The sequence below is a fragment of the Calypte anna genome, chromosome 7 (genome assembly GCF_003957555.1).
Source record: "Calypte anna isolate BGI_N300 chromosome 7, bCalAnn1_v1.p, whole genome shotgun sequence".
Classification (NCBI taxonomy): Eukaryota; Metazoa; Chordata; class Aves; order Apodiformes; family Trochilidae; genus Calypte; species Calypte anna.
Window position 1 is genome coordinate 27,550,347 of NC_044253.1, and position 13,163 is coordinate 27,563,509.

At 39.6% G+C, this 13,163-nt stretch overlaps 1 protein-coding gene across 1 annotated transcript in view; it reads right to left on the reverse strand.

The window, feature by feature from the left end:
- The window catches only part of IQCA1 (IQ motif containing with AAA domain 1), a 140,169-nt gene that overhangs the window by 104,336 nt on the left and 22,670 nt on the right, over positions 1-13,163 (reverse strand). Inside the window, exon 7 of the mRNA XM_030454667.1 lies at positions 4,580-4,767. Coding sequence (XP_030310527.1) covers positions 4,580-4,767 — 188 coding nt within the window. The remainder of the gene's footprint in view (positions 1-4,579; positions 4,768-13,163) is intronic.

Below are 13,163 nucleotides of genomic sequence, written 5' to 3' on the forward strand. Positions count from 1 at the left end.
TCAGTAAAGTGTAAACCTATTATGAAAGCACATTTACCCTTCGCCTCCTCCTGCCTCCAGAAAACTAATTCCCAAATCTGTGGGAATAACACATAACGTACATAAAAGTTGCTATTACTTAGATCCCCTGTTATTAGGTCAGCAATGCCACTGATGAAATGCTCCCCAGAGCACTGAGCAGTGGTATATAAATCCTCCAAGAAATTCACAGCATAATTTGTTACAGCTAAAGGGCATAAGATACATAACAGCAAAGCCTGTACATTAGGCTCTCCCCTGTGATTCTTGAGGCTACCTCTGGTAATAAAAACCTCATCTTGATTTCTTAGCCTTCGTATTGATTTCTGTCAGAGGAGAATTTTCTTACACAAAGATACTACTATATTTCTCTGTATAATAAGGGAATCCCTCTCCTCTCTTCTTCCCACACCTGGTTTTTAAAATTTATTTTAGGGACAGCTTCAAGGAAGATTCATAATTTGGGAACTGTTGGTATGCATGGTGGACGAATGGGGAAAACTATAATAACAGTTTTCACAGAAGCAGGGCAAAACCCTAAATGAGAAAAATGTTTCTGCTCTGGAATAGTACAGGAAATTGAAACTAAACCCCCAGCTATGCAACTGCTGTATTTTAATATAAAACTCTGCTATTAATGTAATGATGAAATCTGTGGGAGTCAAGTGATTAAAATCCAGACTCAGATGTATATAATCATAGCAACTATTAATTTTTTAATGTTTGTATTCCTGCTCTACCAATCACATAGCTATCTTGAGGAAAAAAAAATAATAAAAAAAGGAGGCCTGTAGCTATGCTGCATGATGCTTTGTAAAAAAGCTTTTAAAAAAAATTATCTTTCTTTCTAGTACTGTGCATAGGGACAAGGCCAAACACATATCTAGAAAAGTTTAGGCTGAATAACTTGCATGGCAAATAAGAACAGCTCTGCAGAAGTCAACACAGATAAACAGAACGATGGTTTGTAAGGCTGCAAAATGCAGTGTTGCATCAAAAATATTTTGCCTTCTCTGCAGTGGGATTGCCTTAAGCAACTGGAATGTTTTTATTTCATCTATTCCTTTGGGCTTTGCTTTATTTTGCTGATTTAGAACCTATCTTCATAAGAAGCTGTCTTAGGTCTTGAAATGACTGAGTTTTGCCTGCTCCCTTGTGCAAAGAAAGCAGTAAATATTTATAGCAGTCTTACCAGTGGAGTAATTTTATATGTGCTCATTGCTTTTGAAATCTAATAGCAACTGTGCTGAAAGACAACACCTGCTAATTGTATTTCCTACCACAGCCTTTTCCAACTGAGGGATAAAAGATGGAAGTTTGGGTTTATTTTTTTTAGCAGATAAAAAAAAATTATTCAAAAGAACCCTTGTTCCCCTTTAGCTATCTATAAGACAAAATTTATTCAAAAGAACTCTTGTTCCCCTTTAGCTATCTGTTTATTTAATAGACTTTGGGAATTGGTAAACGCTGTCAAAATGCCTGGTTAAAGAATAATTTATAAACTATATTTTTTTGTTGATCTCATAGACTGGTTTGGTGGAGAGCCAAAATACATCCTGGCAGGTAATAATTATGTAAACCTTGACACTTCAGATCTGGCCAGTATTCAGCAGGCCAGGCAGGAGCAGGACACAACTCTTGCAGTGTCTCTGGCATGCATCACATGGAAAGCTTGGCTCTGCATGGCACACATGCTTCCCATCTGTAGAAATCTGCAGATTTTTTTCAAAACTATTTTGGATGCAAGTGAGCATGTCTGGAGAGCAAATCCTTTTGGTCACTTACAAAGAGGCTTCCTGTGAAGAGCAGGATGGCAGGCAGCTTACTCTGCCTTTGCTCAGTCCTGTAAATCACTGCATCACTCAGATTCAAATGAACTATAAAATACTGGGTGACATCCAGCCTTTGCTGGAGCTGTTGGCACCTCTCCCACTGTCTTCACTGGGAGTACAATTTTCTCTACCACACTGCTAGATCAACAGAATAGCTTTTATCAATGAGATCTGTCTATTCTTGGCTGAAATATGCCATGCTGATTTTTAAAGATGATGATGGACAGTTAATTTACAGGAGAGTACCAGGGAGTATCATCAAACACACTAGCTGAGCCTGCACAGTCTGTCACTGCCCCTCTGCCATCAGAGGTGACCTGGCAAGGCACACCACATGCAGTGTCACTCTAGATGTGCTCTACCAAAATGATCTGATTTAGCTTAAACTGCATTAGTCAATTTTTTAATATTGGATCAGCTTCAGGATGGGTAGGGAGCAGCTTGCTCTGTGGCTATAGCTCTTAGGTTGGAGGGGAGCTGCTGTCTCAGGCTATCTCAGCTGCAGCAGAGCAGTGACTTCCTAAAGGCTTGTCTGTAAGTAGTGGTGTCATTGATTAACTATGGATATAGCTTAGTCCCATTTAGGATAATCACTTGTTCAGGAAAAGCATAGCCATAAAGCTATCCAAGATCAGTTAATGTGCTTATATTCAAACATCTGCCTTAATCTTTGTTAATTTTCAAGTCTAGATTCAAGACTACTGAACCTGACTTGATCAGACCAGACAACTTAAAGGTTAGTTAAATAACTCCTTATAACTTGATTAATTATGTATTTATATGCTGGAATACTGACTATGACTTCCTATAGCCTTGAAGTCTCACCTAAAGTTGGGCCCCTGGGCACATCAGGGATATAAATGTAACAACGGGGTCCCATTTCACTTTTAAGGGCTACTTGAATAAGAAAGCTCAGCACTTACACTCCACCTTACATCTTTGGAGTATTTTATAGATCCATGAGACTGAGGTCACTTATACACTAGGTAGCAAGAGTTTTGATGAACTGCTCATTCAGCCATTCCTCTCCACCTTCCTTGATCGAACGATAGCTTCAGCTTCCTTCAAATGATCCTTTGGATTGGCTAAGCTCTTGGTTGGCTGTGCTGTTAAGGGTCTCCAGGGAATGGATTTTACTTTTAGTAATATCTCATAACTGTCTTTAAAGAGGTTTATGGCTCAGCCTTATTCTCTAGAAGATTGACTGTTCTGGAAACACTGCTATTGGTTCACCCAGAATTTCACACAGAATTTCAACTACTTCTCCTCAAGCTCTGGAGCCAAATTAATTGGACACAATTGACTTATGTAAGAGAATTACTTTTAGATGAGTAATATCAAGCAAGGGAAATAAAATCTTTCTGCATCTCAGAACATGATGGAGCAGCAGGAAATGGCAGCTCAAGAAATGTGCAGACTGGGCCCTAGGAATGGCGTTGATTTAGGGAAGGGTGAAGTGCTTTGTAATAACTGAGATTTGTAAAAGCAGCAGTTCTTTTGAGAGCTAGATGAGGTAAAAAAATATTAGAGTCCCTAGTGTCTGTAAAAGGCAAAAGTATAAGAAAGAAGAGAAATAAATTGAGGCAGACTTGTGAGTGCTATTTTTATGATTGCTTTCTTTTTTTAACAAACACTACACTGTCATACATAGCTACGGAAACCTAATTGAAGTAGTCAGGGAATAAACAGAATAGGATTTCATCAGAATGCATTTGTGTTTCCAACTGGAAACTACAAGCTGAAGGCAGGTCTGGTACACTGAAAAAGGCTGAATAATTAATGGACATGACACTCGCACAAGACAAATTCAAGCCCTGTAACACCACCAAGCAGCACAAGACACAAAGCCACTGGAAGTGTTTTTGCAGAGCAGTTTTATGCAAAGCAGCTGAAACCTTGTTGCTAAACCCTAGAACTTTTGGATGCTGTGTCCCAATTTACTTTTTACATACAAACCCACCAAACAGAGTAAATCCTGGAAAACATACCCATATCAGAAATCCTGACTATATTCCTTAATACAAGACTTTATAGTACTGCCATGTCAAATTTTTCAGTCTCAAAACTTCTTCAGCTGAAGTAAACTTCCTGCAAGAACTGTAGTTGTCAGCACTCAGTTTAAAAATGTCTAAGTATGTGCTTAACTCTACTGAGACGTGAAGTTTCACTGAGATCAGCAGCACTACTTAAGTAAAGTTACACTTGGGGGAGTGTCTTGAAGGTCAGGACTCAAGTATGAAAGTACACCAGATGCATACAGGCTGCTGAATAATACCTGGATTGCAGTACCAGTGACGTGATGTGATTTGCTATAGCAAATAATTATACTTCTACCTCACGGAAGACTGGTTTGGCTTCTCTCTCCCAAACCTTATGTCTTCAGACAGGGAGAAAAGTCAATGCCCCTAAAATTTAAGTATGCTTTTTATAATTCCAAAGCTGGAGTCCAAACTAACATGCAAGCTGAACATGTCCCCACTTTAATGTCTGAGGCCCTGATGATGCAAGCAGTCTTTCAAGATGCATCTCTGATCCCTGCTGGCCTCTACGAGAAGTGATGCTCTATTCTGTTCTTCCCCAACTAGGAATCCTGCTGCTGGAGAACTCGGTTCTGCAGGTGGGACTGAGATCACCACAGGAAGGTGGATTTTGCAATTTGTAAGAATGGCAAAATCAGGCTCTTTGGGGCAAATGGACTTAATAAGGGGCAAGTGTTAATCTCTGCTCACCAGCACTCGATGAAACACTGGCCGACCTGATCCTGGAGAGTTTTCTTCATGCTGACCCTTTCCATTTCTCTCAGCTTGTCCTTGATAGGTACCTTCTCCTCTCCTGTCTGGACCTCACCTTGCAGCTCATTACTTTGGCCAGCAGGTATCTGAGGAATACTTGTTGCTTTTAAGGGAGGAGTTGGGTACTGAAAATTATAAGAGGAGAAAACAAAAGGCACAAATGAAGAGAAACTTAATACAAACTGGAATGCCAGGTTGACAGTGAGTCTGAGCTTAAGCATTAATTTATTTGTGGGAAGCCAGGAAAAAGACCTGTGCTCATAAAAAGTGCCTTGGATGCACACAATAGTCTATTGTTAGTGTTTCAGCATTAATTAACAACATTGCAATGTGAAAAACAACCTTTCCAGCGTGGGATCTTGCAGTCTCAGTGAGACAGGTGAGAAAGCTGCTGTTCTGCAAATGCCAACTTTATCAATGTCAGAAGGGTGCCAGAGATTGTTTTAATTGAATTTTCAAATGTTGAGACTTCCTATTGGTACTTTTTAATTAGTCATTATTGTTTTTAATTTGTTCTCCTAATTTTTTATATGCACTGCTTGGTCAGTGGCTTCCTGGTATTTTGTTGCAGCTGGGCATATTCCTTCAGGAAATCAACTTCCCTTGAGGAACAACAACAACAAAAGAATAAACAACCCCTCAAACACTGTAATAAAAATCAAATTTACCAAATTTCCCATGATTTGATGACCTTGACAAGAAGGACTTCTAAGCCCGTTTAAAGTCTTACATTAATTCCTGCTTTGTGATTGATTTTACACATGTACTTTGAGGAAGAAAAATGAAAGTCAGTCTGGTATGCAAATACAGAAGCATGAAAAATACCATCTGTGTGGGTGGTCTGAAAATTTGCATTCTTTAGTTTGCAATGGTCCATAAAGTTAAGAGGTTCCCAGTGTTTCATAAAACTACCTTTTAAGTGTAGAGAAAAACGTATTTTAAAAATTGTAAATTTGTTCTAATTCTTTTGCAATTCTAGAACAAAATATTTTCCACACACCTGGGAAACGCTGATCATATTGTGTGATACTGTCTGTCAAATTTGAGAATGGAAAATACAATAATCTGATTTTGTAATATCATGTGTTTTACTCTTCAAACATTTGACATACAGGTGGCAGCATATGTGAACAAAAGCCTAGGACTGTTGGTTTGCATAAAAAAACCCTTTGTTGTTCTGCTCTGGCCTTCTACCTTCAGAATATATAGGAATGATCTTTAAATCAGCACATCTCAGACTACTTTCCTAATACATTCTCTTTGCTCTGGTAGTGTATTTTCTAGTGTGCTCTGAGTCCTAATTCCAGAGGTCTCTTGCAAGGACAAAAAAGTTCCTATCAAAGGTTTGGCCAGCTTATATTTAAGATCTATTGTGGTTTTCCATGCTTCCACCAGGTTCCAAAAATTACTTACAAGTGCCAAGTAAATTTGGTTTGGGAAAGTAGACAGCAGGGCTGCACACTTTCCAAAGTAAGTGCAGAGGCCCCATTGAGGAAAGCAATTTACTGCCTTCCCTGCATCTACTGCCTGTGACTTGTGCTATGCAAAAGGAATTGCTCAAGACCAACAGTGAGAAGCTATTCAGGACAAACCAAGAAAAGCTGCATGCTTTTGAAAGGTGGCTGCACGTGCTCTTTTCCTGAATATGACCCAAAATGTTGCCTCTTGCTCTAAGATGCTCTCTTCACACATGTTTCAGTTTCCATAGAAGTTTTCAATCTTCACCTTCACCAACACCTATTTTTAAGTGTGGCACAACTAATATTGATGTTATTTGTTTGTATTTCACCTGGATTTCCCTGGTGTCTGCTTTACTAATATGAACTGAACCTCAGAATAGCCAGATCTGGGTAATGTTTTCACAGGGCTCATCTGGAAACCAGAGGAGGGAGGATCCAGAGGAGTGCTTCCCAGATTGAGACCTAGAAACAAGATCTTTTTCCCTTAGGCAATCTCCCACTAAACTTTGGCTTCACTGTATTGATGCTGAAGGGATTGTTTTTCTGTGAGGTTCCATGAGAGCTCTCCTGCCCAGGAGTAGTGGCAGCAGGGCTGCTACCCAAGGGATGAGCTACTCAGAGCCAACAGGACTCTTCCATCTCTTTTTCTACAGCTGTAGCACAGTCTCAACAGAGGCTGCACCCTGCACAGAGGACAACCTACTTTGTTTCCTAACTAGATGCTTGCCAGGGGAAGCTGAGGAAGGGCTGTTTCATTTAGAAATATGGTTTTCAGCATTTCCTGAGCAGGGAAAAGGAATAAGGGAAAGAACTCTGAGAGTACAAGAAAGGGACTGAACAAGTGTTTCCATGAGCAAAGGTAGCTGTGGTGTATGACCATGATGTCTTGCCGGGTGGATAGAAGGTTCCCCCTCCTGTGTCTCCTTTGGGAAGTGACAGAATCAATATTCAAACCTAGGCAACTCAGTGCATGGGCCACAGCATTAGTGAGGCTGATCTATGACTGATGGAGGAAGACAGGCTCCTCCTCTACAGCACACACCCTGTGTTTCACATCTAAGGTGAAACACCATGAGACAACTTACCCAATGAACAGCTTTTGGTGCTGAGAAAGGGGCAGTTTCCCCTCTGCCCTAACTGCTGGCTGTGCAGTCCCTCCCTTCTCCTGCATAGGTTCTGGCATTCACCTGACCTTGTGGTGAACCATTACAGCTTTCAAAGTGGAAAATAATCCCTTTTATCTCTCCTTCTCCTGAACCTCCTGGTGTTAACTCTGTCTCAGTATAATGAGGTCAAGCCAAGGAGGCTACTGAGAGCCACAGCCACAGCAAGGGAAATGGTGAGTGAGCGTGGGACCAGAACAACTTAGAGAGTCAGAGAACTCTTTGCCATCTCCAAACCTTCCCTCTGCTCAGCTCCTCCTCTGAACTGCTCTCCACTGAGTCCTGAGGGATCCTTTGATGACCATCACTCAGCAGTGACCCATCAGTGTTAATTTACTATCAGTGTATCTTTCACCAGTACCAAAGACAGATGAGGTAAGAACTGTTTGAACTGGCAAGAATGTGCCCGTGTGAGTAAGACCAGAAGTCGATTCTTATCTTTAAGTGAGTTAATACAGACCATATCTACACTTATGGCCAGAGACATGAAGTTGGCCAATGACACAGTCCAGGTTAGCTCTAAACCAGCTGGCTCTGATAGCAAGAAGGCTACAGAACACGCTCTGCTTGTCAAAACCTAGCCAAATCCTGAGTAAATACTTGTGCAGCTATCCCTCTGAGCACTGTACAGTTATCAATGTATCTGCTGATACTAATTTATGAGCTGCACTCAGATCCCTAAGGCTGAAGGCAAAGTACAACAGCTTATGAAAAGAAGGTCTGTGGTATATGCCTTTTGTATTTTTTTCTTTTTCTTTTCCAAAGACTGTTTCAGTACAAGAAAGCAAAATAAATGGGAGCCACTTCCACCAATGAGAGTGCAGTCACCAACATTCAAGAATGCACTAAAGGAATGAAAGAAAATGGGAAAGCTGGTAAGACTAAATGCTCACTTGACTGTCCTTTTCTTTAACTCTACTTATTTCTTGTTATTAATATTTATATTAAGGTATGCAGTAAAGGGTTTGTTTATACAGAGGAAAAGGCCATTACTGATGTGAAATGTTCTGTTGCTTGATTGCTTCCATCACTGGTAAAGTGGAGCTGGCCCAGACCTAGATGGCCAGGTAAGCTGTGGAGGAGGGGAGGTGTTGGAGAGGAGCCAGCAAGGTTGGGTGACATGGCAGGTACAAAGAGACACTTGATCTGAGCGGGAGCCAGGTGAGCTGCTGTGATGGGTAGCAGGGAGCTACTAACAACAGCTGATAACCTTTGGAGCTGGCCTAGTGATGGACAGACAGTTGCCAAAACAGAGGCTCCTCCTGTGTTCTGAGGCTCTGGCAACAACATGCACCCCCTCAGATGGGCAAGGGAGAGGATGAAGGGAAGACGAGAGCTGGTGCTGATAAATGAGTCCTGGAGGGTTTGTTGCTGACTAGTGAGGAACATACAGAGTGCACCCTGTTTGTGAGTGAAGCCCAGGAGGCTGACATGGCAGGAGCTGAAAGCTCACTTCTGCTCTAAGGGAAGAGGCAAGCACTGAAATCATGGCATGGTTATTTGATTTTAAGCAAACCCATGCAAATGAATGGTTGTACATATGTATATGTAATGGAATGTATATATGATCTGACTTTCCATTCTCTTAGTTTTTTCCTACTTGTCTGACAATGCAGTTAAGTGAAAAAAAAATTAACTTGAGGAAAACAAGGATGAGGAAACATTGAAAGAACTAAACAGTAAAATAGAAACAAGCTAAAAACTATATAAGAACTTATTGAAGTGTACTTAAGGATGTGAATTATCAATGAAAGGAATTGGTTGTTAGAGTATAAATGGATAAGAAGATAAACAAGTAAAAGTTGAGTGTGGAAAAGAATTTAGCAAATTACCCTAAAAATAGACACTTCAGCAGGGGGAGGTGCTGAAGAGATATAACACTCTCTGTACCACTGTTTTAGCTGTCAGTTGTCTACCATTTGCTGTGCATTTGTGATGTGTTTTTACAGAAAATGTTTTTCTTTAAAAACAAAACAAAACCAAAAAGGACTCAAAGTTGAGGAAAAAAAAGAGTCCTCAGGCACCCAATGGCTGGTATGAAGTGCTTAGACTACTGCAACAACTTCTCATTAAAAAGAAAAAACTTTGAATTCATGGGTAATATGAATAAGAGAGTAGTGCTTCCATCTTCTTGCTTTGCAACTGAAGAAAGCCACTATGTTAAACTTGCTTTCATCAGTCCAGTGTCCTAATTTCAAAAGTTTGTCTCATCCTAAAGTTCACCAGCTTCAGAGCTCGAGCCATTCCTAACCCTGCCATTGCAATGAGGAGGCAACTGCAAAACTTGGGACATTGTATTTAACTTCAAGCATTACTGGGTCTCTGGAGAGAGTCTTTATGGTAGCCCTGGGGGACTTTGTGTTCTCTTATCAAGGAGCAGACTTCAGAAGAAGGTATATCTGAAACAGCTTTGGCCATCTGAGGATGCAAGAGAAAATAGGTAGTGAAATGGCAGAAAGGCTGCCAAGACAAATGGTCAGTGTGAGAGGATGGTTTCAAACAGCTCCATTGTCTCCTTGCTGGCCAGTCTTTGACCTGGGCCTTTCAGTATTGGGGATCAGCTTTCCATGTGTTCACATGGGTGTTCTAGAGCTCTGAAGAGTTACCCTTTGATGAGTACTGCTTTTATAGCCCTTCCTTAATGTGCACATTGAGGAAGACAAAAGCCAATTTATTTCTAACATCTCTCAGCACCTCTAATGTTTCCGCCTCTCAAAGGGAGACATTCTGCAGTAAGACACTAATAAATAGCTGTTCCTTGGGGCAAGAAACATTTTCCTATCTTTAAGAAATTTCTTTGGTCATGTGAAATTCAAATTTGTTAACTTGGCCTACAATCAGCAACTCATTTAGAAACAAATTACAAATATTAAATGGAGACAGTGAACTTGATAATGCAGTGCTGCCACATCAGTTGTAGAATAATGCATCTTAATGAAGGCTTCCATGTGAATAAACCATTATATTTACAAGCTTTTCACAGTTAATGACCCAGAACAGGATAACGAAACTCACATTTTTAGTGTGGTCCTCTGTCAGCGAAATATATATATTAATAATTGATGTTGCTTTAAAAATAGGACATAATATGAAGATTCCTGAGTTTGTAGGAAAATAGGACTACACGGTCCATTAACTTAAAATGTTTATCTAATGTTTGATGGTCTTTGTCTTTAAAATCCTTGTTTAAATTAATAAGGCAAAATGACATACGTCTAGAAGATAATTTTATTCCAACTCATCAGTCAGAAGGATGCTGATGCGAGCACCATTTGATCCTTCTCCTCTTTTCTCCTTCTCCCTCTACCATCCCCAAAGAGAGCTGAGGTTTTCTGGAACTGGAAGGCCCAGCAGCAGAAGGAAAGGAGTTCCCTATACCTGCCAGGTAAAACAATATGATGGAAGTTTCTGGAAACTTTTCCTTTTAGACTTAGGAAGCCGATTGCCCCCATCACTTTTTCCTGGCTGGAGAAGCCTGCCTTTTTTGCTTAGTCAGCTCAGTGGCTCCTTCCAACACAACCTCCTTGATTGTTCATTATAAAGCACTTAGAGGTGTGCAGTCTGGCTGAACAGGCTGAAGGCTACAGCTCTGCAGACAGGAGGCCCCATGCTGTGGAACTAACTGCTCTTCAATTTTTCCATTATGACTACACTTAAGAGAGCTTATTTCCATGAAATAAATACATTTCATTTGACTTCAAATTTTAAGGCTAACGTTCATGTTATGCCTGAAAGGCAGATTTACTGCAGCTTTTATTGCTGGATGCTTATATTAGGACAGCTTCTTTTCTTCGACCTGAAACAGCCCAGCTGAAACACGTGCTGAATGGTTTTATAGGACTTCTTCAGTACCTATTCTATTTTATACAGTATTGTCCTTAACTGTAATGTTTCAATAGACATATGAATTTTGCAGCATTTTGCTGTAAATTTTTTACTTTCAGAGGCAGTACTGTTTGCTTCTGTGGAGGACTTCAGTTCCCAAGCAAAATAAGTTGTTGGGTTTTTTTAGTGGTCATTTATTTTCACCATTTTCACTTATCACACAGGCAAGTAACTCCTTACTAGCAAACAAAAGGAATTTACCACCTAAACAACTGAGGTTCTGTTCTTTACTCATGACTGTTATTCTACTGAATTATAACTGGTAATTCAAATTCTCTTTCAAAGTTTGAGGTAGGGGTCAGCTACATTCTTGCTTTCTCATTTCCTCAGATTTTTTTGTCTGGCTGTGGAAAGAATGTATTTTAAATAGGTCTCTTGTCTTAAGGAGTTTGCATTCATATAGGTTCCATGACACACAAACGGTGATAGCCACATCAATTATACAGCTGAATTCCTAAATTAGGCACAAAAAAGGAACAACTAAGCAAAATATATTGCATTCATTAAATCTTCTCTACTATATGATTCACTTCAATGGCTTTGCCAATTAAAGTAATCGTCACATGCATTCAAACAAAGCATTTGTAGTAAGAGGCCTTGTTAGAATAATATTGAAAATTGCTGTTTTATAGATTACATATATATAAATATTGACACACAACATTTTTAATAAAAAAAAGAGAAAATCTGAAATGAAGAAAACATTTATATTCATGACCACATAAGTTTATATAATGTTGGTTATGCTTATTTTGATATTACACCTCCACACGACGTTAAACTTCTACTAAAATGGAAAGTATGTTTTGGACTCTGAAAGGCAGTGATTTCATTGCTAGTCTGACTCCAGCCAATGAAAGCCATATTATTTAGTGGGCTTCTTGCATCCCAGCAGCTTTCTATTTTGAGAATAAACAGGTTTAAAAATTCTATTGAAAACAAGACAGATTACTTATCACTGCTTAGATGTATATGCCTGGTGAAATAACATATATCTTTTCGCTGACATCTAAATGTCATTTAGGTAGCAAATATAACAAAAATAATTGTAAACTTGTGCTTGATAAAAATAGCTGTGGTGTGTGCCACTAGAGCAAATACCTACTTTCAAAAGCTGAGGAAATATTTAAATTTTACTTACAGAGTTTGCAGTTTGTTATGTCCCATACAGTATTTATTTATTCATAGCCTATAATGTTTGCACAGAGGACTATCCAGGGAAATGGTAATTTTTTTTTCCTGACTAGATGAAATGAAGTATATTTAGCAGGAATTCAAAGAACAAGGAATATTTTGAAGACTGTCTTCTCAGTTATAAATAAAAGCATTATCCAAGACAACATGCCTAAATTAGGGTATGTTTCAAAGAGTTAAGGAGACAACAGTTTTTTATTTAGGATCATATAGATCCTTTCATGTGATAAGGATACAGAAGAATGAAGAACAGTGGAAATACTATGTGAGAAAATCAGAGATCAGCATCTATTGAGCCACTGACTCATTGGTAAGGGCTGAAATTACAGAATAGAGCAGTGTGACAATTGTGTAACTGTAAATCAATGGAGGTACCTGTGAGAGAAAGGGTGGTGATGTGTGTGCATGTCCAGGCCCAGTCCTGTAAATTTTTTAGGTACCTAGAGCACTTGGCTCCAATGGGATTGGTTACTTCTGCATGTTAAGTAAAACATAAGCAAGGAGATGTCCAGGCCTTTGGAGTAATTCTGTCTCAAATCTGCAAGAGCAGGCTGAGCCCCTGAATTGGGATGGACTTGGTCTTGTCTTTTTGTATTCCTTGTTCCTAGGCTCCTCCTACTCTTCCATAAATCAGGCTGATTTCAAAGAGTTGATCCTAATATTTTACATTAAAAACAGCTTTTCTTCTTTCCAGTAGCCTGAGATTGTAACTTCCTGCAGGGTCTGCCCTGCTAGGAGAGTCTGTTAGTAAAAGGGCAGAGTGTAGATCCATTACAAGGCTCAGGCTGTAAGCAGCTGGCACAAAGCACCAGTTTCCAC